A 14,932-nucleotide genomic window follows, 5' to 3' on the forward strand; every position below is an offset into this window, starting at 1 on the left:
CCCATTGTGTCTATGCTTATTCTGTCAAACTTATTTAAGAGTCTACATTTAATGAATAAACACTAAACATTTACTTTAAAACAACAGATTTTGTTTTTAACATAAAAGGGAAAAATATTCATTGTATTTTAAACAACTTTTCTAAATGAGGGGGCCACTATACTTTTAATAATAAAGAAGATATAAGTCCTGGAATACAACAAAATTAATGGACATTTTTTGATTATATAATACCAGTATAGTTCGTAGGGAAAGTTTCTTTAAAAGAAAAATATTGATGTGCCCTTTTGTACTAATAAGTGGTTTTTACAACAAAACAAAAGCTTTTATCACATGATATTTTGATCCCTCATTTGATGTGTATTCATAACATTGAAGGGCTACTCTCATTCGAGGGGTTGTTCCCAAACTTTTGGGTAGATTTCTTTATAATGACAGTTTTCTTTTCTTGACCATCGTAAATGAAAAAGTTGAGACGTAAAACTATGCTTGAAACACACGTGTCACTCAAACGACTTTAAAGTAGTCTCCCTAATCAATTACCTATATTAAAGTCAAAGGATAATTAAAGTTTTAAATCGGAGATTTTTCTTGCTTTTGATTTTTTCGTCACAACAACAGCTTTCTTTTCTAAACTATCTTTAAAAGGAGAGGAGACGTCAAAAGTTTGCTTCAAACACGTGCGTCGCAAAGTGGTAAATAAATTCTGTATGTGACATTTAGCGGAAGCCACTTAACTATATCATTTTGACAAACAATTCAATCAACACCTTTATTAATTAGTCCTTTGATGTCGATAGCTATAAAATGCAATCAGCTGATTATTGATTTTCTGTCCAAATCTTAATGAGGTCAAGGTGAATTCCGAGTATTGTCTGATCGGGTACAGTCCGAGAAACTCGAAAAAAGTAAATTAACAAGATGGAGGTAAACAAATCGTTCTATATATATTTCTTTCGCCAAATTCTTTCGCAAATGACGAATTTTTATCGCCACAATTTTTTTTTTAAATTGCGAAAATGGCGACCGCCAGCGGAAACCCTGCTACCAACTATATATCTAGCACTAAAAAAAATAATAAAAAAAATAAAAAATGTAAAGAAATTATTATATATCAATTACATTTTAATTTAAAATATCTTGTGTATGAAATTCAGTGTTTCTAATAAAAAAATATAAAAGTTATTAAGCTGGGCCATAATATATTGATATTAGTATGATAGTCTCAGAGTTAAGCAACTTTAATCAATAGTTTGAAACAATCCATAAAAAATATATGGAATTATATACACCAATCAATTAGATCATGTAGATGTAACCAAAAGTCTCTTTATGCGTGTTGAATGCGTAATTTTTCCCTCTGGGATCAATATTCTTCTGTCAGCTGTTCCATCCGTTCGTCCGTAGTAATTATTGCAAAAGTACGGATTTCGGTCATAGCTGCCCCGGTTCAGATCCGTAGTTTAGAAATCGGTCAATGGCGGACGAATGCAAGAAAATTTACAAAAATAAACGATGTTTGACAAGTTATTTGGAAAGGAACATGAAGTTTTTAATGCAATAAATGGATTAAAAATTTACTGGAGGCAACTTTTATCACGTTTAAATAAACTTATTTTGACGCCGAAATTCAGGTTGATGTACGTTTTCGAGTAACAAGCACCAGAACTTGCAGAAATGCATGAAGTGATAAAAAGTTGTATTTTTATCAAATAAACTGCTACACACTGCGAAGACAATGCTTCAACTTCTTTTCTAAAGATAATGAATCGTGTATGTCTGAATTTCTTTAATTATCAATAAAAAACTGATGTTTCATCAGCTTGGTAAAAATTGAAAATGTCTGATGACGGAAGCGACTGAAAGCGAGTATCGTCATGGACAGGGCGACTTGTTTTTCGCTTTTGGGGGTCGGGGAAAGCGAAGTGACGGTCGGGAAGGCGACTTCTTCGCCCAAGTCGCCTGGTAGCGTGAGCCCTGGATTTACTCTAGATAATAAACATCTGTGTAATCAAAAGATACTGGACGAGAACACAAATCAGAAGTCAACAATGATTACAATGTTTCACCCTTTATTACTAAATTAAAATGTTAAAATGAATCTGGGAAGGCTCTGAGTTGTTTTAACCCTTTCACTGATAGCTGCTCAGACAGAAGCTACTCTGAGACGGTGGCTTCCCTGGCTACTATTACTCAAGTTGGAGATCTTCATAATAAATGTCAATAAAAACTTGTCTGTAGTTATTTGTGTCTTTATTTCATTCACTAACACCATGTTCACAGTTTTGTTCATGTTTTGATAATTTTTTCTTCACAAAATATTCAAATTTTCAGCATTATCTAGGTGAAGTTCTTAAAATTCTGCTCTTTGGCCCCAAATCGTATTTTTTTTTACCCAAAACGGCAAAATATTGAAAAACTTAATGAGGCTGTACAAATTCCTTACACTGAACGATGTCCATTCCAAGTGTTTTGTACAAGAAACAACATTTTATGTCAAAAAAGTATACTAGTTTGACTTCAAGTCTTCCATATTCTTTAAAAAAAAATGTTCCCTCATTTCAAATTCTCGTAAATTCCTTAAATTTCCTCTGATTTTGACACGGTTTTCAACAACGAAAGCGCCATGTTAACACTTTCATCCAGGTATTCAACAAAGAAAGATAACTCATGTTTGCACTGTTTTTAGCCGGAAATATAAAAGAGGTATTACAATCCCAGTAAAACGGGACTCATCGGCGAAAGGGTTAATATTTATAGCATGGTCAAAAACCATAATTTCATTTTTCAAGTATTTATTTTCTTTATAATCATCCTTCAGTCAATTGAAAGGAAATAATCTGACAATGCTGTTAAACTTAATTTTACTTTAAAATATCTTGTATTATATATATATCGTTTAATCCAGTGAAAAAAATGTTTGGAGGGCCACCTTTGTACATTGAACTACATTTGTGAAAATTTCCAAACAAAAATATATCTTGTGTCAAAGATATACTGTTACCATTCTGAAGAAACAAACCCAGAGCACTAGGATTCTTGATTTTCCCTTAAAACACTGTGCAATTTCATCTTGTGTCAGTTGTAAGCACAAAATAAGACAAAAAATTTCAAAAACATAATTTCTTCAAACAACAAACCTTTCTAGAACTGTCTTCATATATTTTGAGTCTAAGTGGGTCGTCTGTAGATCCTAACAGATCAAACAATTCTTCATTGTACAATTCCAGAAAAGACACACGGATGGAAAACTCAACATCCTTCAAAACAAACAAATTAAGTAAGAAATAAATAAATTAATAGCTTAGATAGAGAACTAAAACTGGAAATAGTCATGTTAACAACTAGTTTAGCAAAGCAGATTTTTTAAAAATAAATTCATTTCTACTTTTACTTGTGATTTAAAAACAAATTTTGTTGCAATGTATTTCATAAATTTGGGAACATTAAAACCAAACACAAGTATCGTCAGCAGTTGAAAGTTTTCTACACTTAGTTATCGCTTTTACCTGTCTCTGAAGTCTCTCAAAGATATGAAACATAGCTCTAGGTATGATACCAGCCAATGGGTCTTCTTGCCAGGATACACTGGGGTCATCACTTCTCTCTCCTTCCATTGTATATGTCTTTCCTGTACCTGTTTGTCCATATCTGAAGGTGAGAAGCAAAAGATCTTAATAATGAAAAATGTTTTTTAGATGAGACTGCTGACTGATCATTACTGTTTGTGCAAGACAAATCACATTTTCCAATGCTTGTTTAAACTCCATATATATGTTCTCAAAATTGTTCATATAACTTAAACATGTGCAATTTCAATTTAATAAACTGTAGACACAGATAGATCCCTTATTGTATATTAATTAGTATAATGCAAAATGTTGAAATTAAAATGGCAATATGTAAACATTCAAAGAAAATGAATCATGACTGAAGGTCATGAAGGTGTAGGACCACATAATCTTCATGGAAGTGAAAAGTGCCAATGCTTATAATAATTACAATGAAGCATTAATTGACTTTATAAATAATATCAATATCATAAATGGTTCTCTTATTTCATTTTGACCTCTTCAGCTGATTTTTAAGATAATGAAAAACTAATCCAAGAGGGTTCGTAAAATAGTACCAATGAAGGTTATTATCATCAATGGTTCCTTTGGAAAAATTACTCATTCTTTGCATACATAAATATACATTCTTGTTAATTAACAGCCAGATTATTGTTCAAACATACGCAAATATAGTACAGTTATATCCCAGTAACACTTCTTCAATAATAGGTATAACAATGCTGGTATAAACATGAAGCTGAGAGGCTGCTGGTGGGAAGACATGGTCAAAATTGTAGGTCTTTGTAGTTGGATTGATTCCTAAGCGTTCTTTAACTGTTATCTCCTTCTTGTCTCCATTGGAATCAACAACTGAATAGGAGCCTTGCCTTTTTTCTGAAGAGTTTATACCCCTGAAAATAGATAAAAAATAAATGTAAATTACAAATGAATTACAAAACTGAAGATTTCTTAGAAATTGTTGGTCTTTTCACAAAAAAATCTTAACACTTAAAAAAGTCTTTCAATCACTCCTGAAAGTGAATTATATTTTTTTTTGCCAGATTTCCCTGCAAAAATTTAATTTACACATGTTTGCCTGACTGGAATTATTATAACATTTGCTGCAGCAAAAAATGACCTCATAGTTTTCATAATTGAAATCTCAGGAACCGTAGCAAATATTGTATGTTATTTTTATAGAAAGAAGAAAGCAACACAGCTGCCTGAGCTGGTTGACCGTTTATCAACTTTTCCAATAGAAAAAACAGTTTACCTTTAAAAAACTTGTTGATAACAAAGGTAGATGGAGTCTGTAGATAAGTTCTGGCTTTGCATCAGTGTATATCACGTTGATTTACATTCAGCAAAATTATATGTATTAACACAAACAAATGTTTCATAATTTTATATTTTTATTGTGGCACTGAATCATTTAGCTTCATTAATTTTATTTTTTTCTTGTTCAGGAAAAATTTTGAAACCTTCCAAGAGGGAGGTCTCTCTCCCAGCTATGACAGCTGAGGGGGAGATATTTTAGCAGACATTTTCAAGTCACAAATGTAAATGTACAACATGTTTGCGTATTCAAAACACCAATAAGCATAATAAGAGTTAATAAATATATACATTATTTTTTCAATTCATGGTTATAATCTACACAAGGTGTTTTTTAAGCCTTTATCAATACCTCAGACTCATAACAGTCTAAATTTTGATTTTGTTGGGAGGCTTACACTAAGCATGCTTCCAAACATTGTACAGACCACTTAGTAGAAGAAATCCAAAAGTTGATTGTACATGATGTGCAAGAAGATTCATTGCAAAGTGAACTTTGTCGTAAAAATTGAAAATCTCATTCAAATCTGCTTGACATAAAGATTTGTAGTTATCTATTTCTTTTTTACACTGATCCAGGCAAAGACCTCTATCTTGTTGGAGTTGACATAGCAAACCTAAATTTCGATTACTTATAATATAAAACATTTGACCAGTTTTCAAATGATTATCGATTGTTTATTTATATCTATTGAAAGTAATGGAAAAACTAGAGAATAATGAACACAGGTTATCTAGGTCAGCAGGATATTATTCACTCCTGCACTGAAGCGCAGCAGCATTGGTAGCAAGGCACAAATCCAGAGTAACCCTATTAAAATTCTATTAAAGCTCGGGAAACCTTAGTCCGAGATTACTCTGAGGTAAGTAAAAAAAGTAAACCTTCCTCTTTTGATTATATATTGCACAATCATGTTTTAGAAGCAGTAAAAGACAGTAAATATTTAGGCGTAACTATAAGCCATGATCTTGATTGGGGAACACATATAAACAATATTACCTGTAAGGCAAATAAAACATTAGGTTTTCTTCGTAGGAACTTGAAAAACTGCACACGTAAGGTTTGAAACCTTACATACACATCACTTGTCCGTCCAGTCGTCGAATACTCTTCCCATGTCTGGGATCCGTACAAAAAACAACACATCACTCAGGTTGAGCAGGTACAGCGTTAGGCAGCCAGGTTTGTCTTCAATGATTATAAAGACAGATCACCTGGAGCAGTTTCAAATTTAATTAAATCTTTGGAATGGGAAAATTTAGAAATAAGAAGGAAAAAAACTATGATGTATAAAATAAATTGGGTGTTAGTTGAAGTTCCTAAGGACAATTTAACAATATCTGATGGACGTACATGTACTTGTGGGAAACATAAATTTAGGCAAATATCAACAAATAAAGATTTCTATAAATTTTCATTCTATCCCCGCACTATTTCCGACTGGAATTCACTACCTGAAGCAATAGGTATGTTGACAACCTGGAATCCTTCAAAAGTGGCATATCCACTCTAACATTTGAAGGATCAACAACAACTTATTAAACTACAAAGCCACTGTACATAAATTATGTATGTATATGTTATTGTAAACGATTTTTCTTTGTCATATTATTTTTAAATTAAGTCCATATGTACATAGCACACAAGTTCTGGGAAGTTTTACACTCCAACCTAGGAGTCTACTCCCGTATTCGGAAGAAGAAGAAGAGGTACAACTGCTGTTTTGCCAGACAAGCTGGGGTCGCCACAGCCCCAGTTTGTCTGGCAAAACAGCCGTTGGACGTCAGAGTAATCTCGGACTAGGGTCACCTGTACGTCCATAGCATATGTTGTCCCTTAAAAGACCCCTCCACAGTAATTGCACTAACAGGACTCACAAAGATTCATTCTGTATTCTGTATTCATGTGTGAAAAGCTGAGAGCCTGAGTTTTGGGCGAGTTGGTTCCGGGCAATTTGGCAATCGGTTGAGTTCTCACTCTTTTGTAAAATAAAAAAGTTTTACCTGCAACGAACTGCAACTTGTATGTGTTGATTCTTATCTTTTTCAGTTTTAGGCTTCATTTTTAAACAGGAAAACAATAAACATTCGAATATGGTGGGCTTTCGAAACAACCAATGAGAAATAGGGGCTTAAAAGAACGCAACCAAATTTTTGATTGGTTGATACTTATATTATTTTAAAATAATAAATTATTACAAACACGGACAATATTTCCGGAATGTATGGGGTATAACAAAATTGTGCTATTTTCAGATTCATATTACTGTATAGCTATTCAAGGTCGTTAAACACTTACAGTTAGTTAGATTCATATTTTACCGAGCTTGTTTAGAAGATACACGAGGTAAAGAAAAATAAAAAAATGTAAGATTAGAAAAAAATCTGAAAAAATATAAGTGGTCTAATCTTGAAATATTAAATGTGAAGATAAGCCATCAATCCTTATGAATTGCTTTTAGAAATTAAAAGAAAAAAATGGGTGACCGTACTTACTTTCTTGCTCTTTTTTTTAGCGAAAAATAAACGTTACAAACATTCCTTTATAACTTTGTGTTAATTAACTTATGCCCCTTTATAACCGACCAATGATTACTATACAAATCCTTGATAACACTATAGAATACAGATAATATTTTGACAAAAAATAGTGAGATTTGTAAGAAGGCCTCTATCAACTTAATGTTCTAAATTGTATTGGTAGATATCTGAACAGACTTTTCGCCATAGATTTGATTATTAACTTTTTTTCTCTTTTTTTTTCTCTGAATCATTGCCCAGCTACCTGGCAAGTTTGAAGTGGAAAAAAACACAATTAAGATGTAAAAATCCAAGAGAGAGCATTGATGATCATTGGTATTTGTTTATGAGGATTTTGAAACTTGGCTCATCTGAAGATGTTTTACACACAGCCCGCTGGCAAAATTTCCACCCTTAAAGTCAGGAGATTAGGGCCAATAACTAAATAAACTTTTAATATCAACCACAAATAGTGTCCATCATATTTTAATTTTACATGATTTGATTAATATAAAATAAAAAATTCCTTCAGATATAGAAATATAGTTGAAAACTACACAAGAGTTTAAGCGAAGAACCGTGAAATGCAATTTAAACCAATTAAAAGTTCTAAACGGGGACTGGGGGCTGCACTTATCGTGTAGTGATTGCTTACGGTACTTTTCATATTTCGGCATAGTATACATTATTCTAACTTCTTCATATCCTTTATATTGTATATTGCTATAGGAACATGTGGTATGAGTGCCAATGAGACAACTCTCCATCCAATTCACAATTTATAAAAGTAAACCATTATAGGTCAAGTTACGGTCTTCCTGCTGGACTGAATTTGAATAAAGCTGATATATACTAACAATGGAAACTGTCCTGTCCTGTATTTTGATATCTAAATTTTAAACAGGAAGCTTAATACTAAAGGTTTCGATAAAAAAAAAGAAGCTTTTACGTTTTCTATGTTAATTATCCATTTCCATGTCAGGACCTTTATAGTTTACTCTAAGATATCGGTTTGCTCATTGTTGAAGGCCGTACAAAGATCTCTAGATGGTAACATAAACTCATTTGGTCTGTGGTGGAAATTCGTCCCATTGCCAATCATTCCACATTTTTTTTTGTATCGTATTTGTTGTTTGTTGTACGCAAAATGTGTCAGCAGGTTTAAATCGTAGAACCACAGACGTCTGGCGATTGTTTACGTTCTTTGGCATGCAGAATAGTGAATGGACACCTGCATGCCCATTCTTCATCAAACAGGAAGGGGATATGAAATAATTTGATTTGAAAGGTATGATCATTCTTCACTAAACAGACAGGGAATATCATGTAATTTGATTTGATATATTAAAAAAAAATAAAATGATATTACAAATCGGCTTGTCATATAAATGCATTTGTCATCAAGTCTGGCGACCAATAAAGACTCATTTGAGACTTTAGTATTGTTCGTCTAGTATCTTTTGTCGAAACATTATTGTAGTGGACAGATAAAAATCATGTCCTTTCCTCTATCAATTATAGAAGTAATTTATCATTGATAGCAGCATAACGTCAGTAGTTCAGACCTTGAAGTCATAAAACTTTCGAGTCTGTTTTTTGTTCTCATACTCCAAAACCAACCAATCAAAATGCCTGATTTCATGCTTGATCTTGCAAATCGAGTACAAGGAGCATACTCCTGGTAAAGAAACCCACATTAAGCGAATATGTACGAAATTCTTTTATACTCTTTTATAAATCAGAAACACCAGACCTTCCACATGTGAGAACAACTGCATATATACGGCCTACATAGTTTAATATTAAGGTATGCAGGTTTTAAACATACTCTTGAATGAGCTGTAAACTGTGATGCGTAAATGATATAAAGAAATTGGCAAATACTTGGTCTGGCTTATCATGCCGATGTTTGCCTGCAAAACTAGTTTTTCTGTTGAGGCTTTTTTTGCATTGTTTTCACCTTGTCAAAATTTGTTCTGTTTCATGACAGTGCTTCTGCTTTTTTTGTTAGCTTATTTTAGTTACTAAACTACTATCCATAAGCTTTCTAGCTCATCTTTCCAAAGGAAAAGTGAGCTTTTGTCGTCTGTTGTCGTCCGGACGTCCGAGCGGTGTAAACTATTTCAAACATCTTCTCCTCTGAAACAACTGTACAAATTCCAACCAAACTTAAGCTGAATGATCTTTAGAATATCTAGAATAAAGTTTGTGTTTTGTTGTCAGTTTCGTACAAAAAAATATGGCCGCCGAAGCTAAATATAGAAAATAGGGTAAAATGCAGTTTTTGGTTTATATCTAAGCATTTAGAGCAAATCTGACGGGAAAAATGTTCGTAAGGCCAAATTCTATGAGCCCTGAAATTTTTAGATGAACCTAACAACCCAACTACCAATTTAGTGGCATCATCCCAACCATTGCTGCCCCTAAATTGGTAATTATAAGGAAATTTTGCAGTTTCCTGTTATTACCTTGAATATTCTTATAGATTAAGATAAATTGTAACAGCAAAACTGTTCATCAAAGTAAGATCTACAAATAAGTTAATATGATCAATTAACCCCTCTAGGACTTATTGTTCTTTAAGGACAATTTTACACAATTTGTTTATCATGTTTTCTAACGTTAAAAAAACTTTTCCTCTGAAACTACTAAACCAATTTACACCAAAGTTTTACATTGTCATTTCGGGGCCTTTCATAGCTGAATATGCGGTTTGGGCTTTGCTCATTGTCGAAGGCCGTACGGTGACATATAGTTGTTAAAATATCTGTGTCATTTTGGTCTCTTGTGGAGAGTTGTCTCATTGGCAATCATACCATATCATCTTTTTTGAATTAAGGTGAATGATTCTTGGGTTATCTAGAAAAAAATGATTTACTTTTTGTTTCCTCCGAAAACATGGCCGCTACGGCTTTAAAAAAAAATCTTCTTTTTTGAAACTGTTGAACGAATATCCGCCAACACGGTTGATGAGGCCTCAAACCTCTAAGTATACCTCTAGCCAATGTAGAATAAAAACAAACTGACAGAAAAATTCACAGTTAACTCAGTTTAAAAGAAGTCCGATTCCGATGTAAGAAAAGGTATCAGAAGAAACTAAGTAAAATGACAATGATCAACATAAATTAACAAAGAACTACTAGCAGTTACTGACATACCAGCTCCACTCTTCAATTAAACTAATTGAAGTTCTTTTAAATCGCCATATTGAAAATTTGCTTTTTAAACAGATAGGCCATCGACAAGCTTGAATCAGGACTTCATTTAAATAGTTCTAAATCCGTTAATACGTTTATTGCATGATTAAAGCAACAACTTCTCATTAGAAAATTGTTTTCTCTGAAATAGTGCAGCTGAGTGAATACGTCAGATACTGACTGGTTTTAATGGAAATGACTGCAGCACAGAGTATGAACTGAATATAAACGTCTTTTACACTTATTAGCATATTTCAGCAACAAAAATCAATGATTTGATACAATGGAGAGAATCACAGAATGAAACGGCAGTGAGATGCCAGTCAAACCCGTGCAACTCTCTGACACTGAGACCTTCTTTTCTTCAATGATTAATGAAATAATTTATCAGTATTCGGTAATGTCGCATACAATATAAACCTAATCTTTCAAAGATTGACAAGTTCTGATTAAATAATACTGGTCGATATCATGCAGTGAGAATTACACGTTTAATTTGACACAAAAAGGTGATAATTGTTAAATAAAGATGTTTGGAATTCTTTCTTCCTCACGGAAGGGCTATCTGGTGAGTCAATAAATGTCTTGTACGGTACCGTGATGTTTTTCTGTTCATATACGCTAAGCAAAGATTTGATTGGACTTTTGTCGTCTGTGAAATATGCACTTTTAAAAAGTTAATGATATTAATAATGATAATAATGAATATTTTCATAATAATTAATAACAAACAAACCTGAAGTACAGATATTATACTTGAATGAAGGCAAGAGTAGTTTACCCTAGAGTTTACCGGTGTTCTGAAATCGATTGAGAGAAAACCAATCCAGGTCACAAACTAAAACCGAGGGAAGCACATCAACTTATAAGAGGAAACACAGGAACACCGAAGTGCAACAAAAACAAACACTAACATTAGTAGAGGGAACTGCCATATTCCTGATCTAGTATAGGACATTTTACGAAATAATAGGGAGTTGCACCAGGTTTAATGGCTAGCACAGCATTCGGCACAGAAAATCAACAAATAATATAAAAGTCGACCGTGACAACATGCTAACCACAGAACAACAATGAACATATTCCACCAACGACAGACACCACAGGGTATCAGAACCAGTGACGCGTTTACGTAACTTACATGCTATCTTGAATTTTATACTATTATTTTCACAATATTTTTCCAAACAGTTTTCATGACAATGATGACACTGAAAGGCAGATTTATAAGTATTTGGACTACAAACGATAAGACATAACACATTATACAACAGAAGGCATAACAGAAACATCAAAAATAAATACATGAATGTTGGATGTATAAAACAACGAGACACGTCGTATAGCAATGTAAATTCACTCTCTGTATAACTATCTAAGACGTCGTAAAATGTCTTTAGTTATATATGTTAGACACAGAAACATCGTATAGATCAACCAATTCTTGATGGTGTCTATAAATTTACGGAGTGAACTAGATCACTAGATGGGGAATAAACAAGACACCAATCGAATATATAGTCAAACAAACCAAAAGCAGACACCGACAAATCATGAGTATGAGGGATCCGATGTAAACACAAGGAAATCGACAAGAGCATTACCAAAAAAGAACACATAGAATGATTCAATTATAAAGGAGTAAACTTCACGGTGTATGGAAAAAGAAAGAAGGGAGAAACATTTACGGAGTACTAGTATATCATTATGATAACTAAAGGCGATTGTCCCATTACCTTTTCCAGAAAAGTAAAATCACAAAAAAATAACGAACTCCGAGGAAAATGCAAAACGGCAAGTCCCTTATCAAATGAAAAGAAAGTTCTGCAGTGTGCTAACCCATTCGTGGCATCTAGTTTGAATTGAAGTTTATAAGTTTAGCTTATAACATTAATGTCTTAAATCATATTTACAATAAGGGCTCTTGTTCGTGCAGTCTTAAACATGCCCAGACATATTTTATTTAATATGACATTCCCAGCACAACGTACACAATTCTATTTATATGCGAATTTATGCATCACAATAAGCTAAAGCATGTCTACTAAGTTTAACAGTGATCATTCATTCTAATTTGCTGAAACACATTTTAGTTCTTTCCTCGTCGGGATTCGAACTCATACTATTGGTATATCGGGACAACATAGCATGAACTGTGTCCAGCAATCTAGTATCTGGACCAGTCCACCTGGCCATGTAGACTGCACTAAAACTCAGATTTCGGTGGCCTAGTGTTACCCTTTCGCGTCAGTAGAATCTAGAGTTATAACACAGTGCATGATATACCGGATAAGGCATGGAAATATACTTGATTTCAGATTTGCTTTATCATCTGTCGTAAAGAATCGTAAGATACAATCACAGAAATATAATGTGTGACGTTCATATTGTTATTTAATTTTAGTACTGGAAGATCTACGGTGTGTTAACATTTTCGTGGCAGCTAGTTTCAATTGAAATTTATAAATTCAGCTGAAGGTCAAGGAATAGTAAATGGGCTACTAGTGTGTCACAGATTTTGCTAAAATTCTGCATACAGCTTTGGCTCGTTGAACTACAACTGAAAATCGAAAAAAAATAATGCATTCATCGAATGTTTACCCGGCCCATTTTTAAATAATTCAATTAGTAATATTTCAAATGATAAATGAGATAAATCCATTATTTTTTCGATTTTCAGTTGTAGATCAACGAGCCAAAGTTGTATATTTTTTTTACTGAAATCTGTGAAATAGCTCATTTGCTGTAACTTGACCTTAACATAAATGTCTCTAATCATATTTACAATGTGGGAACTTATCGTGTAGATTTATTAAAACATACTCCGACACTTTTTTTTTTTAAATTTATTTGACATCCTAAGCACAACGGACTTATGTCTACTTATATGCGAATTTATGTATCACAAGGAGATAGACTGGGATCCCGCTATATATAATCACCTTGTTGATATATGAAATATGTAATATGCACATTGATCTAGACAGGCGAACCAGTCTACACAAGGAGATAAACAACAATTTCTTAGTTTTACAGCAGTCATTCGTTCAAGACAGCCTCTTGTTTTTTCAGTTTCGAGACTTGTAGAAAATTGAATCGGTGGAGGACAAGGGGATGATCAGAGAAAATAACAGACCTTAGATGGAAACTGACAATCCTAGTCGAAAGCACTGGCTTGCGTCATTCGGGATTTATACTCACAAACCCGACGATAAGTCTTGTTTGGAAGATAACAATCTATGGGGAAAAGTGGACAGGATTGTGGTAACAACAATTGGAACATATCCATCGTATTTGTTAAAACAGATATTCAAGAACGGTCGAACAAATCGTGATGGCGTCCATAAAATTTTCGAAGGAATGATTTCAACTTCTCAACTTAAAAATCTTGGATAGATCGTTTCATTGGTTGTGACCAGTTAACCTCTATCAAGTAAATTACGATAGGAAATACAAGCCGTAACACATATTATCAACTGAGAGATATATAGTCAGTATGCAGGATCTGCTGAAATATTACAACATAGGAATGTAAAGTTAACAATTGGAAAGCTTAAATCATCTTCTTTTGTTGTAAAGTTTTGTTTTCAATCGACCCTTTTTGTCAATTTCTAGATTTAAGTCAAGATTTGAGGTAAATTTAACTGTATCTGTTATATCCTTTATCTCAAGTTGGATTGGATAGATACATTCAACCGTTAGTCACCAAACTTTAAATTATTAGGTTAGAGATCATCTATATAGTGGAAAGAGAGGTTAAAGATTAATGTTAATACCCTTCTTTTTCTTCCTATTAAGAAGCTACTGTGTGAAATTTTGGAGGAAATTATCTGTCCATTGTTTTAATTTAGATATTCCCTCTTTTCATGTCTACGCTATATTACTTTTTTTACTTTTTTTTTTATATAAATTTAATATAGTTGTCCTAAATTATAGGAATCTTACAGACCTGATGTCTGAGGGAACTGTATCTCCCATCGTGTATCATTTTTTAAATTTGTGTTTGAAAGGTTATTTTCCTCCAAATAAGATTTGATGTTCTTACTTTTAGTTTAGTTAAACTCATCATAGATACCATAATTGAAATTTTGTATATGCTTCAGACGCGCGCTTCGTCTTCAAAAGACTCATCAGTATCTCTCGAATAAAAAAAGATAAAAAAAGCCAAATAAAGTACAAAGTTGAAGAACATTGAGGACCAAAAATTCCTAAAAGTTTGGCAAATACAGCTAAGGTAATCTATTCTTGAGGTAGAAAAGCAATATCAGAGTCACAGATGTTTCTTAAATTTGAAATGTTTTTTTTCTTTTTGAAAACATGTTTGTT

The 14,932-nt window shown here is 33.0% G+C and overlaps 1 protein-coding gene across 1 annotated transcript in view; it reads right to left on the reverse strand.

Moving 5' to 3' along the window:
- LOC139519304 (kinesin-like protein KIF11) overlaps nucleotides 1-7,030 on the reverse strand; it is a 34,697-nt gene extending 27,667 nt beyond the window's left edge. The window contains exons 1-4 of the mRNA XM_071311281.1: nucleotides 6,894-7,030; nucleotides 4,238-4,465; nucleotides 3,510-3,651; nucleotides 3,141-3,260 (exon numbers count right to left, since the gene is read on the reverse strand). Of these exons, the coding sequence (XP_071167382.1) occupies nucleotides 3,141-3,260; nucleotides 3,510-3,651; nucleotides 4,238-4,465; nucleotides 6,894-6,952 (549 nt within the window). The 5' untranslated portion in view covers nucleotides 6,953-7,030. The remainder of the gene's footprint in view (nucleotides 1-3,140; nucleotides 3,261-3,509; nucleotides 3,652-4,237; nucleotides 4,466-6,893) is intronic.
- Between the last annotated feature and the right edge of the window lie 7,902 nt (nucleotides 7,031-14,932).

Source organism: Mytilus edulis, chromosome 4 (genome assembly GCF_963676685.1).
Source record: "Mytilus edulis chromosome 4, xbMytEdul2.2, whole genome shotgun sequence".
In the NCBI taxonomy this organism is placed as follows: Eukaryota; Metazoa; Mollusca; class Bivalvia; order Mytilida; family Mytilidae; genus Mytilus; species Mytilus edulis.